At 42.2% G+C, this 20,403-nt stretch overlaps 1 protein-coding gene across 35 annotated transcripts in view; it reads right to left on the minus strand.

Annotated features, from left to right (window-relative positions):
- Positions 1–20,403, minus strand: part of nrxn3a (neurexin 3a) — a 254,250-nt gene that overhangs the window by 225,068 nt on the left and 8,779 nt on the right. For 30 of the 35 annotated variants that reach the window (XR_004776805.1, XR_003410078.2, XR_003410077.2 and 27 more), the window contains 3 exons: positions 18,787–18,804; positions 18,402–18,431; positions 18,168–18,179 (listed from right to left, as the gene is read on the minus strand). Coding sequence is in view for 32 of the 35 variants with exons in the window: in XM_027001511.2 (XP_026857312.2) it covers positions 18,168–18,179; positions 18,402–18,431; positions 18,787–18,804 (60 nt within the window). In the remaining 3 variants the exon portion in view is untranslated. The remainder of the gene's footprint in view (positions 1–18,167; positions 18,180–18,401; positions 18,432–18,786; positions 18,805–20,403) is intronic. The other 5 variants (XM_035533168.1, XM_027001500.2, XM_035533167.1 and 2 more) reach the window with 1 other exon arrangement.

The following is a 20,403-nucleotide window of genomic DNA, read 5'->3' on the forward strand; positions in this document are numbered from 1 at the left end:
GACTGGGACACAGGTCCAGAGGGGAGTCCCTGGATCAGACTAGGACACAGGTCCAGAGTTCCTGGGTAGGCTGAGGCTGCCTCTCTCCCTGCTAGCTCAGTTCTCCTGTGCAGAACTGGTGTCAGGACTGCTTTTCCAATCAGAGCATGAGCTCTTAGAGCTTTGACTGTAAAATGCTGCATTTAAAGCTTATGGTCTTTCGTGTACCTACAAGCCCTGGTCCACAGGGCAGGTGTGGGGAGTATATAAATCCATGAACAGAGATATGTTGCTCAGAGAACAAAAATATGCTTAACCTTGCATTATTTCTACATTATATTTTGTCCTATTTGGTGAAAAAATATAATTAACCAGATATAATTTAACCAGATAATTATAAGATGTTATAAGAGGTAGTATTTTTTTAAAAATAAATGTCCAAATAAACCCTCACCCTTTACCAAAAAAAAATGTTCTTCCTGTGCTACAGAAAAAAAGAGCTAACTTCTACTAGCGTGTTATTCCTCTTAAAAAAAAATAGGCAAGGAGTGACTGTATTAAACAATTATTAATATTAATATTAAACAAAACCTTGTAAGGAAAAAACAAAACACCACCATGTTGTTGATACATACCACAAAACTGTACTTGAAATGTTTTAAATGAATCTAACATCAATTCAGGTTATAGGTTATTTTGTAGCAATATACATTTAGATACTAAAGGTCATGTGCATTACAGTATGCCAGATCTATTTATGATTAAAAAGACATCTTTGTAGTGTATCCCATACCTAGTGTAAGAAAAAATTAAGCATTTCGAAATGCTCATATGCTGTTGTGTGACTGCAGATCAATAGGAAAACCAATTTTTTCAACCTAAAGTCCATGATCACCTTAGCTGTTTAGTATGAGCTAAGAGGAGGCAGTGTAGAACACACCCCTGCCATCAAAGTGCCCAGTCCTATTGAGAGCCGGACCACCACAACCCGCTGATAAGCCCACACTGTCGTTAGAATGGATTTTAGCAGCTGCTACCTCTAAAGAGACCAGGGAACTGAGCAGAAATCTCAACCTCTCCTGACTTGCCTTAATCTGCCAGTCAGTTAATCTAATTCAGCAGCTTCCTCCCACACCCAAGATTAATTATGTTAAGTGCATAATCTGTGCCGACCAGCATACAAAAAAAAAAATGGAGCGCATGACCAGAATCCCTGACAGCGAACGGCGCACGTGAACTCCAAACAGCGGCATTCCTTTGTTCCGTGTGCACTAGCGAGTTACTGCTCTTGCTCTGGGCTGCGCACCAGGTCTCGGGGCTCTGCTGATGGCCTGGGAAGCAGAGCATGTGGCTGATGGAAATCAATGGGCCATAAACAATGGAGACCCTGATCAAAGCAGTGACCCCTCGCCAGGGCAGGCCACACCTTAGGCATCAAGCAACCTGGACAAACACGCGTCTTCTGACCCTGTGTGTGTGTGTGTGTGTGTGAGAGAGAGAGAGAGAGAGACAGAGAGAAAGAGTAACAAAAAATGAGTAATAAAATAACACAAGATGCCATACTAAGGGGTTAAAAAAGGCTCATTTGCATGATGGAAAATGTTACAAATGCAAAGCAAATCACCACATGCTAGATATTAAATGATCTGGCCCTGTGCTAAAAATCTGACCCACATTTAGTTGGCTTCATCTGGCTTATCAGGCTACAAGGTGAACAGGAATAAATCCAACCACAGGCCCACAGACAATAATGCCTCAGTAATTTCACCCTTGGACGTTCCTATCATCTGAAGCAGAAGGCATCTCCTACACTGCCATTAGAACTGGGTCATCATTTACTGAGATGAGGATGGCTGATTATGAAACATTCATGATGTGAATGAGGTTTGGATGAATGAATCTTTGAAAAAAAATTAAGAAGAGGCAAAAAATGATGATGATGACACTGCGAATCGCTGAACACTGAGTAAAAAAATATACATTAAACTCATTAAACTAAATTAATACCCTTCACCACTGCCTATAGAGCTGGAGGGCTGACCATCACAAAGCCCAAATTGCTCCTCCAAAGGGGCACATATACTGGGTGACATCTAACGAAGCAGGCAGTGATTGCTCCACGACCTCATCACCATTTTGTCTCTTACTGTTTATACGCTTTATTGTCCAAGGCAGTGCCTCCAGAAACCTGAGTCCACCAACTTCAGAGAGACTAGAAGATTCGGAGAGAATAAAAGATTTCCTAACAATCTGTCCTGGGATATAAGTGGTAATAGAATAGCAGTTACACACTGGGTTTGTTGCACGACGTTTACGCCCCAAAATTCAAAGCTCTAAACCTGGGATCTAAGAAACACTCAGCAACTAAATTGTGCCACATATTTCAATTCAGTTACTGAGCAGAGTTAGCACATATGGCGGTTTTTACCTCAGCATAAAATCAACACGGACAAGAATGAATCATTTCAAGTCAAACAACCCCCTGAGTTCTTGATGTTGTTATTGTTGCTGTTAATGTTGTTGTTGTTGAGTGCAAATAAGCCATCTAAGGATGTAAAAGTGTGAAATAATACACACATCTCTTACTTTAATCCATTACATCCCAGACATCATATCCTGGTGTAACAGTGTGCATGCCTCGTAAGGTCAACACGATATACCCAATGAACACGAGCACCTATAGGTGTGAACACATATCCGAGTCCGTGTGCCGCAGTACATGCCTGAGCTCTCAGACACAGCAGAGCACAGAGCTCTAATCGGCTCTGGCTGCAAACATGAAAGGGCACAACACTGCCTTTGAAGTCTTTCACTTCATAAACAGAGCTTGTGGAAAGATGAAGGCAGACAATGTTTATTAATAGGGTATGTCTTTTTTTTTTGCCCCAGAGTGCATAAATGGAAAGAAACATGTCCAAATGCACTTAAGCATTCATTTGTACCTTTAAAAAGGTAAACCTGGCAGGCTGGGTGTTTCAATTTCACTCCAGAAGCAAAGGCTTCAGTTCTAGCGGGGTATGAAAATGGGACTTTCCATGATCACGTGTAAAGTGATCCGCTTCTTTTAAAATGTTATTCGAGCCCAAAACAAACCATACCAATGTTAAGGATTTCCCAAGAAATCTTACGTGAGCACATTTCTCCGGTGATACAACACAGGCTGTGTTTTCAAATACAACTTCACTTTCTTAAGTGAAACGTTCACCATATTCAGCACTTCACTGCCTAAACAAAAACAGCACTATTAGCAGGATCTGTTCAGAAAACTACAAAAAGCTGGATCAGTGCACCCGTGTTGTAATGTAGGCCTCCTGGGGTTCAGGCCCTATGTTCTCCGACTGCAACAGATGCGCACACCAGATAAATTATGTTTTACCCTCTGCCACCGACTTTGCCTGAAGTAAAACTGTCCTCTGGGCCAAGGGGATTTTTCAACTGATTTACTGAACCGAGTGATCATATCATAATGTCATTAAAGTCACAGTACTGGAGCACTACTGCCTGCTGTCACTATGGGCCTTTGCTGGCGTATTGCAGGGACTCAGGAGGATTTACTGAAATCTATCATCAAAAAGCCATGCAAAAAAAGAACAGAAGCAGAGGAAAAGCAAATCCGTGCAGCATTACTGAGCATTGCCTACTTAGTTCAAATTGTGCTGGCTTATACAATTAAAGTAACAAATATTGACAATTAAGGAATAGTGTTCTAAATAATTTCTACACACTGTGTTGTGAGAAAATCTATATTTTAGTAGTCAATGTGAGCTATGGAAATATTTGCTGAGCAAAATTCAGACTGTTAAGCCCAGGGAGAGAGACTTTATATTTCAGAGCAGACCTCAGAGGATTACAGGTGAAACACCACCAAGAGCAAAACCCACTCATACAGCCAGCGTACCAATACTACAGCGAGAGTGAAACACAACGTGGTCGGTATGTTAATACGACCTCCTTCGAATGTTGTGTATGAGTCCTGCAGAAGCAGTGAAAGCTCTACTGTAAACTTCACACTGACCTCCCTGACGGTACATTTCATTTAGGCGCAGGGACACTCACCACGCTGTTGATAAAGAATGACTTGACTTCCTTAGAAAGGGAGGAAAAAAAAACCCCCACAAAACCTACACTGTCACGTTGGTTATTGTTTGGACCGGTTGGTGTTGGCGGGCATTTCGTTTGGCGTGAGGTCACAAACATCCTGTTGTCATAGAGTGTGGGTGGGATTATGGCCCAGGCTCCTACGGTGCTGCAGGGGGTCACAGCAAGGCCCTGCTGGCTCTCTTCTGTCACGAAATCCCACACCTGCCACTCTGTGCCTACGTGCTCGAACTAAGAGAGGACGCCATGCATTTAACCCGCGGTGCTCTGGGTCACAGTGCATAACAACAAAGCACAGAGCTTCTCACCCAAGCACACTATCAAGTGTTGCTACATACTAAAGTTAGAGGTAAATGGCTGCTTATGGATAAAGTTGTTCTGCATGTCTGCAGGGTCTGCAGGAGTCAAATATCGGGATCCTAAAATGAGTTCTATCTGGAAGACAGATCATTTTTGTATTATGTTGGTATTCTACATTGTTATGGTTTAATCCTTATACAGAAAAACACATTAGTTTATCCGAGCATGAGATTGGAAACTAAATGAAATAAACAGAAGGGCACTTGCATTACACAGGCACACACAGCTGACAGCTATGCCCATATCACAGAGGACATATGTCTACACATAGGAATATTGCTGTCTGTATCTCCTTCAAATGATTCTAGCTCTCACTCCTACTGTGTGTAACGAAGGATGGGGGCAGTCTAGCATGTATCAGGTATGTCTGCAGTGTCTGAGTGTGAGAGTGCCTGAGTGTGTGAGTGTGTGAGTGCTTGAGTGTATGAGAGTGTGAGTGCCTGATTGTGTGTGTGTGTGTGTGTGAGTGCCTGAGTGTGTATGTGAGTGAGTGCCTGAGGGTGTGAGTGCCTGAGTGTGTGAGAATCTGAGTGTGTGTCAGTGAGTGCCTGAATGTGTGAGTGTGTGTGTCTGAGTATGTGTGTGATTGCCTGTGTATGAGTGCCTGAGCATGTGAGTAAGTGCCTGAGTGTGTGAGTGTGAGTGACCAAATGTGTGAGTTTGTGAGCGAGTGCCTGAGTTTGTGTGTGTGAGTGTGTGAGTGACCGAGTGCGTGAGTGCTTGAGTGTGAGAGTGTGTAAAGCAGACAAAAGGCTGAAAAATCAATCAGAGATTCATTCACAGTCAAACTTTAGATGCATCTACATGAACTATATGGCACATGAAACAGAAACAGGAACACACTGGTACAATTAAAGAGCAACACGAATGGCCTTTTAGCCCTGCCTTCCCTGTGCTCTTTTTGGGTTCTGAGTTAATTGCCACTGGGTCTGACATCGCCAGACTGTCTGGTGAAAGTCTGGTGCCTTTCACCATTTACTGTGTTCACGTACTGCCTACTATTGCGAGAAAAATAAATCCCACTGACAATCAACAAAACCAATCACAAGCCTATTTTGGCATGATGTATAGAAAAAGGCAACCTTGAAAATGGAGTCACGACATAAACGGCCCCTCGGGAAAATAGTATATGATGACACAGAAGGGAGAAGTTCTATACCTGCAATGTCAATGAAATAGTTGGAAATTGTTGTCAGGAAAGGTGATAACAGTAAATGTCGGTCTGTAGCAACTCCTTCCTTTTTTGAGTGCATACAAGCATTTTGAGAGTTATGTATTCAATGTTAAATGGTCCAGATTCAATGTCATTATTTTTCTCTTCATTTTTCCCAAAATAAGCCACAGCTATGCATTTGTCTGTGATGTATTTCACTTGATCTACCATAAATTGAACCTACAACTTCACTATGTTTGGGTGCTTGTCAGAAGATATATGCAAAAATCATGAACGTCTGTAAGATACGCATCCTGCTTTTTCTTTGTTATGTGAAAAAAGCAGAGTTGCACTTATTCCTTTTAATTTCACAGGATCAACAGGAGCTGAAATGCATTAAGTATGTTTTTATCACGTTTCATGACAGGATTCGCTGGCAAGTTTTCCATTTTCTCTGAAAAGGTGAAATGTTGTGACATACGTTACATCTCATATCATCTAGAATCACAATTTTCCCGTTTGTACAATTGGGACCCAGTATCCGACACCACTCAAACATGGCATAGCTGCAGCTGATCGTCATTGTGTGTGCTGCCTTCACGTGCTATCGTAATTATGGAAAACACAAGTTGCAGACTGGGAAGTTGCATATGAAGTCATAATTTTTCGCTATAATGTAGAATTCAGGAAATTCAGAGAATATTTTGATACCTAATATCTCACGTTGGGGTGAACTACAACCTTTCAATATGGCAAAGGGGACCAGATGGCACATAATATGAGTATATAACTTTAATCTGTAATCTATGTGCACTTAATTATATAGAGAACAATGCTATTTATCATTCTGTCCATAGCACATGAACTTGTTTTTCCCTTAGACGCAGGTGATATTGAACCTTGTGTCTGCTATTTGTCACATTGCTAAAAACAACAAAGCACTTGCATATGATGTGCTCGTAATTCTGACCTTACAAGTGGGAAGTAGGATATTATCACTATCACGTGAAGTAGGACTGTCCAACTATCACGTGAAGTAGGAGTGTCCAACTATCACGTGAAGTAGGAGTGTCCAACTATCACGTGAAGGCAGCAGTAATAATGGACTGATGAAAAGACGCTACATTAGTGCTAAGTAACCGTCAGGTTGCAGTGACAGCAACAGAGTATTTGAACCGGGCTCACCCATTAGTACTGCTATTCATCTGTATATACATGAGTCAACATAAATGTGAGAGAACAAGATATGGAAATGGTTTCTGCAAAATCAGTGGAAGATCCAGCTACTTGGTAAGTAATTTAAATATGTTAAGAGTTAGCTAGCAAGCCAGGTTAGCAACCCTTACGAAAAGTAATACTTCATCATTTCTTTAGTGATTTCTCTGTGGTTTCAAGCCATGCCTCTTGGACTTGCTGACATAATGGCACATGACTTTGACCCAAAACAATCCAGAGGGTTTTCTTCAGAGATGTACTGGTCAAGAGATATTTCTCTTGTCTACATTCATAAACGATCAAACGAATAGACAATCAGCAAAAACATTGTATTTTTGTTGCTTTTTTGTAGTTTCATTGATGTTACCCTGTAACAACAGCAAATAACCTGGCAGGCCACAGAAAACCACAGTTTGCCATGGTGAGAAACTGCTAAACCAATCAAATTACTTCTAGCCATAATAAAGAAATAGGCCACAATAGGCTACAAGGCTACAATAAAGAAAGAGCTGCACCATCAAACCTCAGATCCTTTACCGGAACCACTGGTAATCCTAAACAAACCTCAGATCCTTTACCGGAACCACTGGTAATCCTAAACAAACCTCAGATCCTTTACCAGAACCACTGGTTTTCCTGAACAAACTTCAGATCCTTTACCAGGACCACTGGTAATCCTGAACAAACTTCAGATCTTTTACCAGAACCACTGGTAATCCTAAACAAACCTCAGATCCTTTACCAGAACCACTGGTAATCCTGAACAAACCTTAGATCCTTTACCAGAACCACTGGTAATCCTAAACAAACCTCAGATCCTTTACCAGAACCACTGGTAATCCTAAACAAACCTCAGATCCTTTACCAGAACCACTGGTAATCCTGAACAAACCTCAGATCCTTTACCAGAACCACTGGTAATCCTAAACAAACCTCAGATCCTTTACCAGAACCACTGGTAATCTTATACAAACCTCAGATCCTTTACCAGAACCACTGGTAATCCTGTACAAACCTCAGATCCTTTACCAGAACCACTGGTAATCCTATACAAACATCAGATCCTTTACCAGAACCACTGGTAATCCTATACAAACCTCAGATCCTTTACCAGAACCACTGGTAATCCTGAACAAACCTTAGATCCTTTACCAGAATCAATGGTAATCCTTAAAAAACCTCAGATCCTTTACCAGAACCACTGGTAATCCTAAACAAACTGCAGATCCTTTACCAGAACCACTGGTATTCCTAAACAAACTTCAGATTCTTTACCAGAACCACTGGTATTCCTAAACAAACCTCAGATCCGTTACCAGAACCACTGGTAATCCTAAACAAACCTCATATTCTTTACCAGAACCATTAGTAATCCTAAACAAACCTCAGATTCTTTACAAGAACCACTGGTAATCCTATACAAACCTCAGATCCTTTACCAGAACCACTGGTAATCCTATACAAACCTCAGATCCTTTACCAGAACCACTGGTAATTCTACACCAACCTCAGATCCTTTACCAGAACCACTGGTAATCCTATACAAACCTCAGATCCTTTACCAGAACCACTGGTAATCCTATACAAACCTCAGATCCTTTACCAGAACCACTGGTAATCCTAAACAAACTGCAGATCCTTTACCAGAACCACTGGTAATCCTAAACAAACTGCAGATCCTTTACCAGAACCACTGGTAATCCTAAACAAACCTCATATTCTTTACCAGAACCATTAGTAATCCTAAATAAACCTCAGATTCTTTACAAGAACCACTGGTAATCCTAAACAAACATCAGATCCTTTACCAGAACCACAGGTAATCCTGAACAAAAGATTAGGTTGCCCTTTGCTAAAAAGTACATTAAAAGCCTGTGGCATTCTGAAACAAAGCTTGTGCATATATGTGACAAAGAATAACTTGGAGGATCTCAAGGGGGAAAATGGTAGAGTGTGGAGGACAAAAGGAAATGTTCATAACTCAAAGCGCAGCACTTCGTTTGTGAAGCACAGTGCCATGGGGGCCAGCTGAAGTGTCTTACTCAACTTTATTAATGATGTGACTACCAAGAGCCGCTGGGGGGTGAATTATGAAGTGTAGCTGCAGAGAACTTATGGTTCAAAAGATGGCTCTCTTTACCTTACAGTAGGACACATACTGTAACACTTAGCACAGAGATTTTGTGGCCCAAGATAATATTGATAATATTGATAATATTGACTATTGACAGACTGAGATAATCATCCAACTTGAATCTGAGAGCATGTTTACACCAAACGGCAGCATTACAGGGTGTCACCATAGAAGATAACTAGCATCTGGTATTATCAAGGCATGGAAGCCTCCAGCATACACAAACTAAAACCAACAAATTTAATTGAGAGTTTATCCAATTTCATTAAACATCCTCACATTCTAACATCCTCACATTAAAGCTGACATTCTACACTTTGACCATTTTTTCATTTCAAATCCTATGGGCTGGAATACAGAACCAAATATAGAACCTGTCCAACCCTTTAAAAACTCTCTCTCTCTCTCTCTCTCTCTCTCTCTCTCTCTCTCTCTCTCTCTCTCTCTCTCTCTCTGTGTATATATATATATATATATATATATATATATATATATATATATATATATATATATATATATATATATATATATATGAAGTAATAATAAAGGTATAGGGTATATAAGTAATAATCACTATTATACCTTTATTATTACTTATATATCCTATATCCAGCATTAACTATATTGATTTACATATACATAGTCCAAAAAGCTATTTTAAACTGCCACTCTTTTAACGTGAAGTAAGCTTTCTCTAACTAAAACATTGTAAGAAGATGTTCAGTGTTATTCAACTACAATCTGGTTCATTTCCTGACTCTAATCTGCTGGAACTGAAGCTCCAAGACTCCAATTGTCTCTAGATTGTCTGGCTACAATAAAGGCTGATCACATGACTAAATGGTTCTACAGCACTAAGGTTCATCTAAGCTCCACAGGATACTTCTCTTGATCTCAGACAGAAAATAATTTGAAACTGCGTAATTGATCGCTAAAAAGACTTTTCAGGTGAATAATTTCATATAAGCCCTTAAAAGCATGCACCTGCTTCACCCCAGCCTTGATTCTAAAGGTCATTATTAGCCCTTAAGTAGTACTGTGAAAAGCGTTTGAAAAGGCTAAATGCTAACGCTAAGTGTGTGCAAGCGTTCAATAATGGGGGGGTGTGAGTCACTACGCTGACTCAGTGCCTTTTGCCTACATGTGGAAGTGAAAAAGAGCAGAAAGAGCATCAAACATCACAAGGTGCTTCCTCGAGCTAGGGTGAAGTCTGGGCTGCCCTGCATGAACAGGAGCATGTGGCAGGCTACACGGATGTCCACTACGGTCTCGTTTAGCCCGGCTCAAACCAAGCAGACTTCAAACGCCACGCATACGGGGGGGGGGGCTCACCACAGCAGCCATTTTATGCTTGAAAGGGGTATCAGTTACTCACAGAATTAAGCCTTCACTCACACATACGCACATATAAACACAACCTATATCATAAAACATCATTAATATAGCATTTGATTAGTGTTATTTTAATACTTTGTAAGACAGATATGCAAATGCATGCAATATGAAAAAGAGCACTCTAACCAATCACCAATTTTCATATACACATGCGCACACACGTACAGGCACACACTCACACTCGCACAGACAGACAGACAGACAGACAGACAGACAGACAGACAGACAGACAGACAGACAGACAGACAGACAGATAGATAGTAGCGAGCCAATTTTTGGCCTGAAAATGTACACACATACACACACATACATACACACACACACACACACACACACACACACACACACACAATCATCTAGTCATGGAATTTAAGGCACTGAACGTTAATGCCCTGGACAAAACACTGAGTTTATTCATTTACAGAGTATTATTTATAGATGATGTGAGTAACACACTGACCAAGAAGAATAGGTTTCATAACTGGGAACCCCTATCATCTGTGAGGGTTGAAGTCAACTTACATCAGAATTAAAAGGCAAAACAAAAACTCCATGCAGAAATAACTCCAAATTGGCCCGGTACAGCAGTCTTTGTTGGTGTTACATTCAACCCTTTCATTCTTTGACACCAGAGGGGTTCTTGAAAATCCTATCATGTTTTCAGCACCATAAACATAGACACTGCCCTGCCGCACCGAAGACAAAGGCCACAACAGTCTCTAGACTTCTTCAAGCACTATGACCACTCATCAAAACATACAGATGTTCTACAGATAAAGATTCATATTACTTTAACACATCAATATGAACCGTATATTTCACAACTCCCCTTGGTTTGAACTAAGAGGTGTTAAATAAAGAACCCAAAACATATCCATGTAGCATGTCTTCCTCTGTCTCTACTGTGGTTCACAAACACAAGTCCTGACTTCCAAGCCTGCACAAACAATCATGATCCCAAATGACCCAGAATCAATCATCATTACAAGGGCCTAAATATGCTCATTTCATTTGTGTCACAATTAACGCATGGCTATGGAGATGAAAGTGCTTTGTTGTGTCCCCTTCACAGAGAATAATGAGGATCAAATGAAGCATTTCCAGCCACCATATGGTAACCTCTGCTCACGTCCAACGCTGCAATTACAGAACAGTCCACAGCACTCCCTGACCTCAGCCCGGCACCACGGACACCAACACCAAACCCCAGGCTAATAGGCACCAAATGAACCTGCCATTTAAAAATGTTTGCCATTGTTGCATAAGGGCAAATAATATTAAGGTAAAGTTCCACTGGACTTGATCAAGAGGATTTATGGAGATAAGATGTTTTAAACTGAATTTTCTGTACCGACAGACTTTAAATACATTTTAAATGAAATAAGCATGGGAAATAAGAATTCCATAGCTACACAAATAACTGTCACCTCTAAAACATGGTTTATAAATAAGCGCATTTATTCCATTTCTCACTCTGATTTTTGACTGTTTTGTGTAGAAACCAGAAAATCTCATGAAGTATCTTCCCAGCTCTTAGTGCATGGGTGACAAGTAGTGTCATTCCTGACTCAATTCCCATTACGGAAACATGACATTTTTCAAACGACAACTATCACTCAAGTGGCACTAAGGTGCTAGTTTTATTTTACCTTTCAGGACAGAAAAAGGAACCCTATCACTGCTTTCACATTCTTGTTTGTAACACAAGTCATTGTCTCTCAGCAGAGAGCAATCAGTTTATAGACATGTTGCGAAAAAGGGCGCGTTTACGCAGCAGTGGCACAGGAAGCACGCTCTTCCCCTTCTTTCAGGCGAGCTATTTTGGATTTGCTTGCTTTTCTTTTAAAACAATCAAAGTGGATGGAAAACCAAACATTGAGGGGTCATCTGAGGTTTAACAGATCCGAGTAAACGCCGCGGGTTAAATCCAAATGAATCTGTGCACATGCAATACTGGCGCCTATAAAAATGGCGCTTGCCAACGTTCTCTCGAGTGATTCATCAGCTGGGTACGATCCTGATCTTCCTCGCCGGCGCTCTACATCGCTCATTCCGCTCTCCTTCCCTTCCGCCACCCTGTCTGTCTCCTTTCGCCTCTCCTCTAGAATTAAGTGGTAGGTTTTGCTGATTGAAGTGGTTTTGCATGAAAGCCGCAGTGTCTTCTACTCCAGAAGTGCTGTTAACACTGGGCAAAGGCACTGTCTAATGACAGCGCATGACTACATTGCCTATAAATAGATACATCGTCAGCTATGTGCACATATCATAGTCAAAAGTTATTGCATGTTCCCCTAAATGGCATGTATAGTGCATATTCCCCGATGCGAAGTATAGTAATGCATTTCAAATGACATTTGACCCTCTGCAGTCTGGCAGTGTCTATCATCATCTGCTTTTGAGGCTTCATTGTGTACTGGTTGCGAAACCCTTCCTGGAAAAGGTTATCCGACCACCAAATTTAAATTGCGCAGGACTTTTGATTGGTTCAGCACGCTCGGCCTGGTGATTGCCTATTTGAGCCAATAATTATCAGTTTGCTGTTCATCTGGCAGCTTTCAAGTCAAAGCAGCCCCTTGCAATCAGGGAGGTTCCCCAGTCCTCTGAGACAAAAGACTGCTGCATTACAGTCAGAAGGGAGGACAATAATCACATTTAGTCATAATCAAATGGCACTTGTTCCCTGTGGGAACATAAAAGAAATCGTTGTGTACAGTAGCTGAATTTGTCAGGTGTGACTTGGGGAAATGGAGGCAATTAGGAGCTCGACTGTTTTCGGGAAGGGGGAGCATGTGTGTGGGTTATAAATGTGGGTGAGTGGGGGGGGGGGGGCAAAGTGAATAGAGTTTTATGGGGTTGGGAGGCAAGTTTTGGTTGGCTGGGGGGTAGTACTCCTGTCATCTCGGTTACAGAAGGCGAGGAGCAGGGAGCACAGAAAGTGCAGTGATGAGGTAATTCCACTGAAGGGCACCCAGCATGGCCAGCCCTGATTAAAGGAGTGGAGCCGTCACTTTGCTGATCAGCAGAGGTCTCGCGCCACTGCTCAATCAGGCCCTCTCAAGAACTGCCCCTGTACTGATGAGTCCAGACGCTGAGGCATGAAACACACAACCACACTCATCACACCACATAAGACACAGGTCACATACAACCTTCACCAGACACTGGACGGTTGCTATATCTACTCAGACATTCAGACTTCTTTAGCACAACGCACAGTTCATTCCAAACCACTCTTCTGTGTGTGTGTGTGTGTGTGTGTGTGTGTGTGTGTGTGTGTACCACTCACCCTGTGTGGTTTGGCAGGTTGCCACCTCCACGGCCCCCCGTTCGGTGAGTGACGGGGAAAACAAAGCCAGTCTGGGCTTAGGAGAGCAAATGGAATTACAGGCTTCCCAAACATGTGATGAAGATTTCATTATCTCGGTCTCGCACGCTCCGCTTGCAGTCTCCCGCTCGGGGAGCGCTCGCTTCAGCAGGGCGGCGACAAAGTCTCCAGCAACCATGCTAATGGATGCGGGCACGCCGGCATTAAGAGGGAGGGGGATCGGAGCACTTGACACATATCTGGCGGGTCCGATGGGGAACAATGTATCTGTGGTAAAAATACCGCAGATGCTTAACTTTGTTCTGCTTTAGACGTGCAGACTATCAGCACTGTGGCGTAATTGAAGAGTAGAAAGTAAGAGCGGGTGGTTTGGCGGGGTGTGCTGTCTGAATTCGATATCGTGCAGCTAGCAGTCTGCAACATGTGGGAGGAGAAGCCAGCAGAGCAGTTTTATTGGGGCTTGTCCAAGAATGACAGTTAAAATGAACAGGATGGCAAAGGAAGCAGGTAGATAGGGCTAGCGCAAGCAAATCCACCATCGACCACCAGGAATACGTAGGATAAAGATTATTGTAGTGGGCATCGGAAGAATACTTAGGAACATGCTGGTAAGCACTCGTGAAACTTTGCAAAACTCTGAAAAGAAGGAGCATGGGTGAGTTAAGGAGTGGATGAACTGAAAACAGGCACAGGTGGTGTCAGGGAGCTTGGGAGAACCAACCACTGGTTTGCAGATATCTTAAATGTTATCCTAAATCGTTCATTTCATTTTAAGACATTTGATTTATTTAAAAAATATGTCCTGGACAAAATACCCAGTTACAGTTTTGCTCCCTCAGAGATAGATAGATAGATAGATAGATAGATAGATAGATAGATAGATAGATAGATAGATAGATAGATAGAGAGAGAGAGAGAAAGAGAGAGAGAGAGAGAGATGATCAGTGTTTGATTATCAGGACCTCCTCAAGGTAAGCAAGCTGGGCACATCCCTAATGGAATCAAATCTGATTAGATAATTAGCATACTATTTGCATAATGTCTGAAATTCATTATCTCACATGTGAGTTCATCCTTCTACCATGATCCACTGTTTCCTTCCTCCCCACCCGCCTAAACAATGTTTTCACCTACACCACTCTCTAATAGATCAGCAACGTCACTGCTTCCCTGCATGGAAAAACATCTATCAAACACTTTCACGCTCGTTGAGACCACAGTGAGACCTCTGGGGTCCACCACCAGCAAAGGAACAGGCAAACAGAAAGGAGATCACTGGATCTCCGTTTACACTTTGTTAACTGATGAATGACTTTTTGAATTTGGTATGCAATGAACTGATCGAAAACAGACCTGAGAACATCACTTCCGACCTTAATAAGCAGCACGGCCATTTATGTGTGTTGTCAGCTTTGCAGACAGCTGAGGGTAAGGTGGCAAACAAAAGAAGCACGAACAAGAAAAGCGCAGAAATAAACCTTCAAGCTGCTTCCCCAGATAAATTAAGGGAGTTTGTTTCCTAGTCCCAACAAACACACTTCTTACAGTTCTGTGTGATTTACATAAGCAGAGAAACAGAGTGTAACAGGTAAACAGTCAGACAACCAGAGATGAAAAGAGAGTTAAAAATGAGACTTGAGAGGAGAAGAAGAACAGGAAGAAGAAGAAGAAGAAGAAGATGATGGTGATGGTGAGAGATCAGATTGAGAGGCACTGGATAGTGCAGAGTAAAGAGTGTGCTGTTCGAGCAGAGCTGCCCACTCGGATCAATAGGCTACATGTTCTCGACCATTGCACATCAGCACTCTGAGTGAGGCGGCCAGCCTCAAACAGGATCTAAGGTCTACCAAAACTAAAACCAGTGAACCGCAGGCTTTCTCAACAGCCAGTGATTCGGCCGCCACTTCCACTATATAATAGAATACCGGTATCAAACCACCACACAATACAGACTACATGGAAGCTTTGAGAGTTTTAGAAGGCAGAGGTTTTAGAAAGTGGACACGCCTTGAAAGGAAGGAACGGAAGTTTCGCGATTCCCGAGATGTCGTGTACAGCTACTGACAGGTGAGGATGGCTGGGGGTGGGGGGTGGATTGAGACAGGAAATGTGACTGAAGATGAATAAACATTTTTAGCAGCGTTCAGCGCTACTGAAATGCAAATGGCTTCCTAACTGGAAGCCCCCGTCATCCTAACTCAGGCAGACAGCGTGGCTGATTTGTAATAATGTTCCCAGTCGCATAGAGGGATTTAACACAGGACACGGGCGGAAGGAGGCAGACAGTGGTGGAGACGAGACTACAATATGACAGGGCCACCGATGCAGCACTGGTAAATATGCGCTAATACATCAGCTTTTATTTACAGTAGTGTCTGACTGCCACCTTCCCACTGACTGGACCGTGACTTAGCACTTTAACTGTGTTCCAAACCACTCTCTTTCTCTGCCGCTCTCTCTCTCTCTCTCTCTCTCTCTCTCTCTCTCCCTGTCTCTTTTTCTATATCTCTATCTCTCTCTTTCTCTCTCTCTCTCTATTGCTCCTTTTGTCTCAGAGAAGTGCATATAGATGCATACACAGACACACGCATATGCTCGTGCGCAAGCCCACACACACACCCACACACACATTGTAAAGGTTCACAGAGCCCTTGAGGGCTACGGCTGGTTTATCTAAACATGCCATCAAGTCCAGTCTGTAAAGCTCAGATAATTATCGAAGCACACAGAGTCCAAGCTTCTCTGTCAATCTGACGCAAATGACAAGCGATCCAGCACACAAACATGACTCACCAGACACTAAAATCTCTTAAATGATGGCTTCAAATAATATACAGTCTTCTCCACAATTATTGGGACCACTGATAAATATGAGTAAAAATGGTTATAAAAATTAATCTTTTGGTGAACTGATTTAATATCACACTGAAAAAAATAAGAAAATTCCAACCTTAAATAGAAGTACATTTATTTCGGAGAAGAAAAAAAATCACTCATCAAGAAATAATTTTTTAAAAAATCTACACGTGCCACAATTATTGGCACCTCTAGAAATTCTTAGAAACTAAATATAACTGAAGCATTTTTGCCTTTTTTTTGAGTTGACAAGAGTGACTAAGAACTTTCAAGCAGTAACATGTGATGCACTGTTTTAGTGGGGTATATATATATATATATATATGAGGTCGCACAGTCAGACTCTCTTGGGAAAGACATACAATTTACATCAGGGGAAAGTATGTTGACCTTCATCAGTCAGGGAATTGCTATAAAAATTATTTTGAAGACATTCCAGGAAAAAGCCTTTCCTATTACCAAACCACAAACAAACACTTGGAGTTTGCTAAATGCTACTAGAACTTTGACTGAACCGTGTTCTATGGCCAAATGAAAAGAAAGTTGATCTTTTTGGCAACAGCCACACAAGTGAGGCTTGTCATAAAAAATAAGGATGACTACACTGAAAACAACCTGATGCCCAGGGAAGTTGTACAAAGTATTAAATGCCGGGGTCTCAATAATTTTTTAACACGTTGTTTAGCTAAAAATAATTTTCTTGATGAGGGACTTTTTTTCTCAAGTGTAAATTTACCTCCATCAAAGCTTGGATTTTTTATCATTTCTTCAGTGTGAAATTAAACTAATTCTTCAAAAGGTGACTATTTTACAACCCTTTTTTTAAAACTGCGGCAGGGACTGTACATGAGCTCAGGCCGCAGAGGAAAAGGACTGTATCTTCTTCCGTCCCCACATCACGGATGCCAAAGGTACAGTACGAGCAGTCACTGCTGGACAGCGGAAGGGCCACTGGGGGTTCCTCACTCCTAGCATCTGCTGTGTCTTAGACCGGGCTCAAAGGGGATACACCGTAGGCAGTGGGACTGCACTTCTGGCTCTCTCTCAGCAGATGCGGACCAGGGCTAAATCGGTCTCGTCTATGGAAGCCTCCCGAGAACCCAGCCAAAGATAGACTGAGAGCGGCCGAGCACTTACTAAAAATACCTGTTCCCCTCTCTTCGCACTTTCTCTGTCTCAGCCCCTGTGTTCTCACCGTTATTTCTCAGTGTATTCGGCGCATTTACCTGTTTGGCCATCGGTTACAAATGAAAACACAAGACATAACAGTGCAAAAGTCAAACTCCTAGAGCAGGAAACCACCCAAGTCGGAAACCTATCAGATATTTCACATCGTGGGCTCTCACAAAACACTGTAATCAAGTGTCTAAGGGTTTACCTTTACATTTAAGTCATAAATATATTTGTCATAAGACCACCAGAAAGACAAGCAGGGTATTTCAGTCTATTCACTGATGTAGGCAAGATGCCTTTTACCTGTTTGCATCCAATTAAAACTCATTTAATTTTCACATAATCCAGGCACCCACAGTGGACAGCCATTACCAAATAATGCAAAATACAAAAACAAAAAACAAAACCCCACACAGCAAAAAGCACCTTTTGCTTCTCAAGCCAGACACACAACAGAAGAGGAAAAGGGCATGCAGTACCTTTGCTCTTGGCTAGAGAGATGGAGCAGAGGAGGGGTTGAAAGAGGAGGACATCCACAGAAGAGAAGGCGTTCGCAAACAGGAGAGAACAAAACAAAAAGCAGAGCCACGTCAGTGGACCTCGTCTACGACCGGCTACTCTCCGATTCATTCACAGCAGACACAGATTGGGCACGCTGAGCATGCACAAAGCCCATCCACAAGCCCAGGTCGGGGGAGCACCGAGAGGCATACCTTGTTCCGCCATCATCATGTGTGCCAGGCCTTTGAGGAGAGAGGGAAGGGAAAGAGAAATGCAGAAAGAGATGTGTCTCAGGTGTGTCTCAGGTGTGTCTCAGGTGTGTCTCAGGTGTACAACGCTGGACATTATAGTTTTCCAAAAACGAAACATGAAGTATTAACATTCATCGGAAGTAAGCATTAATCTTTCAGGAACATAAATTTAATAACCTGAAATAAATGTATCAAAACTATACTAATATATTTTATAGAATATTATTTATAAATATGCAGAGAGAACAGACCTGTAGATATATTTTTAAACTGTTAGAAAAAAATCATATTCTTGCAGTTTTTCATTGCTGAATGAAAATCAGAACCGTTTCTTCGGTAAACTCACCTGGGATGTTGTTGGCCTCTGGTGTAGCGACAGCAGCGAGGAGGGAATGGAAAGAGACAAAAACAACAAGAAGGAGAAAAGATTTCTAACATTAGCGTGCACTCATATCACCGTTGCATGAAATCCATCATGCAAACCCTAGCACACCTGCCAGCATGCACGGGGGGCATGTTCTGCCCCGTGCATGTCCGGAAGCCCCCCGCTGAGCCCCTCCAAGTCAGGGGAGTTTGACCCGAAGAAACAGAGGAAGAGCGAAAGATCTACGCCCTCTCCCGCATCGCACACGCTTGCCTGTAACCCACATCCACACCTGAGCCATAAATCCAAGCAGGCCGGCGCCTGCTCCCTGTAGAGAGGGCCGTGGATTTACGAGGTGCCAATGCTTGTACGGAGAGCCGGTCCACACGTTCCCGGCCTGTTGGACTCCTCTCGCACTGCAGACACACACCATTGCTCCAGACACTTTTTTTTTTGCTCATCTACGCCAGCATGTTCTGGCAGAGTCAGGACTCACCTCTGTAATGTGCTCTGTTCTGCTCCCAAACCAAATGAGCACCCAGCAGGGCTGAACAGGGCTGAACAGGGCTGGGGGCAACTCTGGGGCAATCAACGTGCTGTTAAACCACAACAAGCGGATGAGATACTGCATGGCCAGCCAAAAAAAAGGGGGCTCTCAATACAGAAATTAGCAATACACGGTTACTTTATTTGATTTAGAGTAATAAAAAGTTGTTCTTATAGTTATTAAGCTAAGGACAGATTAAATAGTGATTAAATTAAGGCCTATTTTTTTTTAAAGAATTTCCATTGTAGTTTTAACATTATAATGTAAAAATCAATGGAAGGCAATCTTAAGTTACTTTGGAGCAGTTGCACTCTCTGTGATATTTGCTTGAGTCAGGGAGCAAATAGCAATTAATGTGGCAAAGAAAGGAAAAAAAAAAAAGCCAATCATTGATGGAGCCAATTGTTAATAAGTGGTTTAAATTCACCACAATCAGAGCTATATTAAAAATCAGTTGGATCCTGTTTCGTTTTGCTGCCTGGACTGCTTGCTGGCCTTACCGTGGTAGACTCAGAATCCCTCATTTCCAGGTCATGTCACAGCATAGAAGGCTGTGTCTGTCAGCTCTGCTTGTTAACACGCTGCCTCTTGGATATTAAGGCACTGATAAGATGTATTAAGACAGCTGGAGGGCAGGGAGTTCCGGTCAGCCTGGCAAGGCACTTGATCAGTGTTGCTGGCCATGTGGTTTAGCTGGAGCCTAATCTTGCCCTGGTTTTCTGACGTCTGTCCAGATAATGGCTCCTGCTCTCACGTGTCTACTGTGGCTTCCTCTTCTCAAGCTGTTCTTGAGTTTCTCCGCTAACCCAGTTTCACTGAAAAAATCACTGAAGGGAGGGTTCATTTTTACCAGGATCTATAAACATAGAACACATCGACAGCTTCTTCTGTCAAAAACTGTCAACAGCTTGTTGCTGAAACTGTGAGGTTCTAATGAAATTTAATTTGAATAAGTTTGAGGTTGTTCATTTGATCTCTCCAGTGTGAGGGGTATAAAGAAATTTGAGAGAATTTGAGAGAAATTTTGAAGCATAAATAAAACAGTATTACTT

This window comes from Electrophorus electricus, chromosome 13, assembly GCF_013358815.1.
Source record: "Electrophorus electricus isolate fEleEle1 chromosome 13, fEleEle1.pri, whole genome shotgun sequence".
Taxonomy (NCBI): Eukaryota; Metazoa; Chordata; class Actinopteri; order Gymnotiformes; family Gymnotidae; genus Electrophorus; species Electrophorus electricus.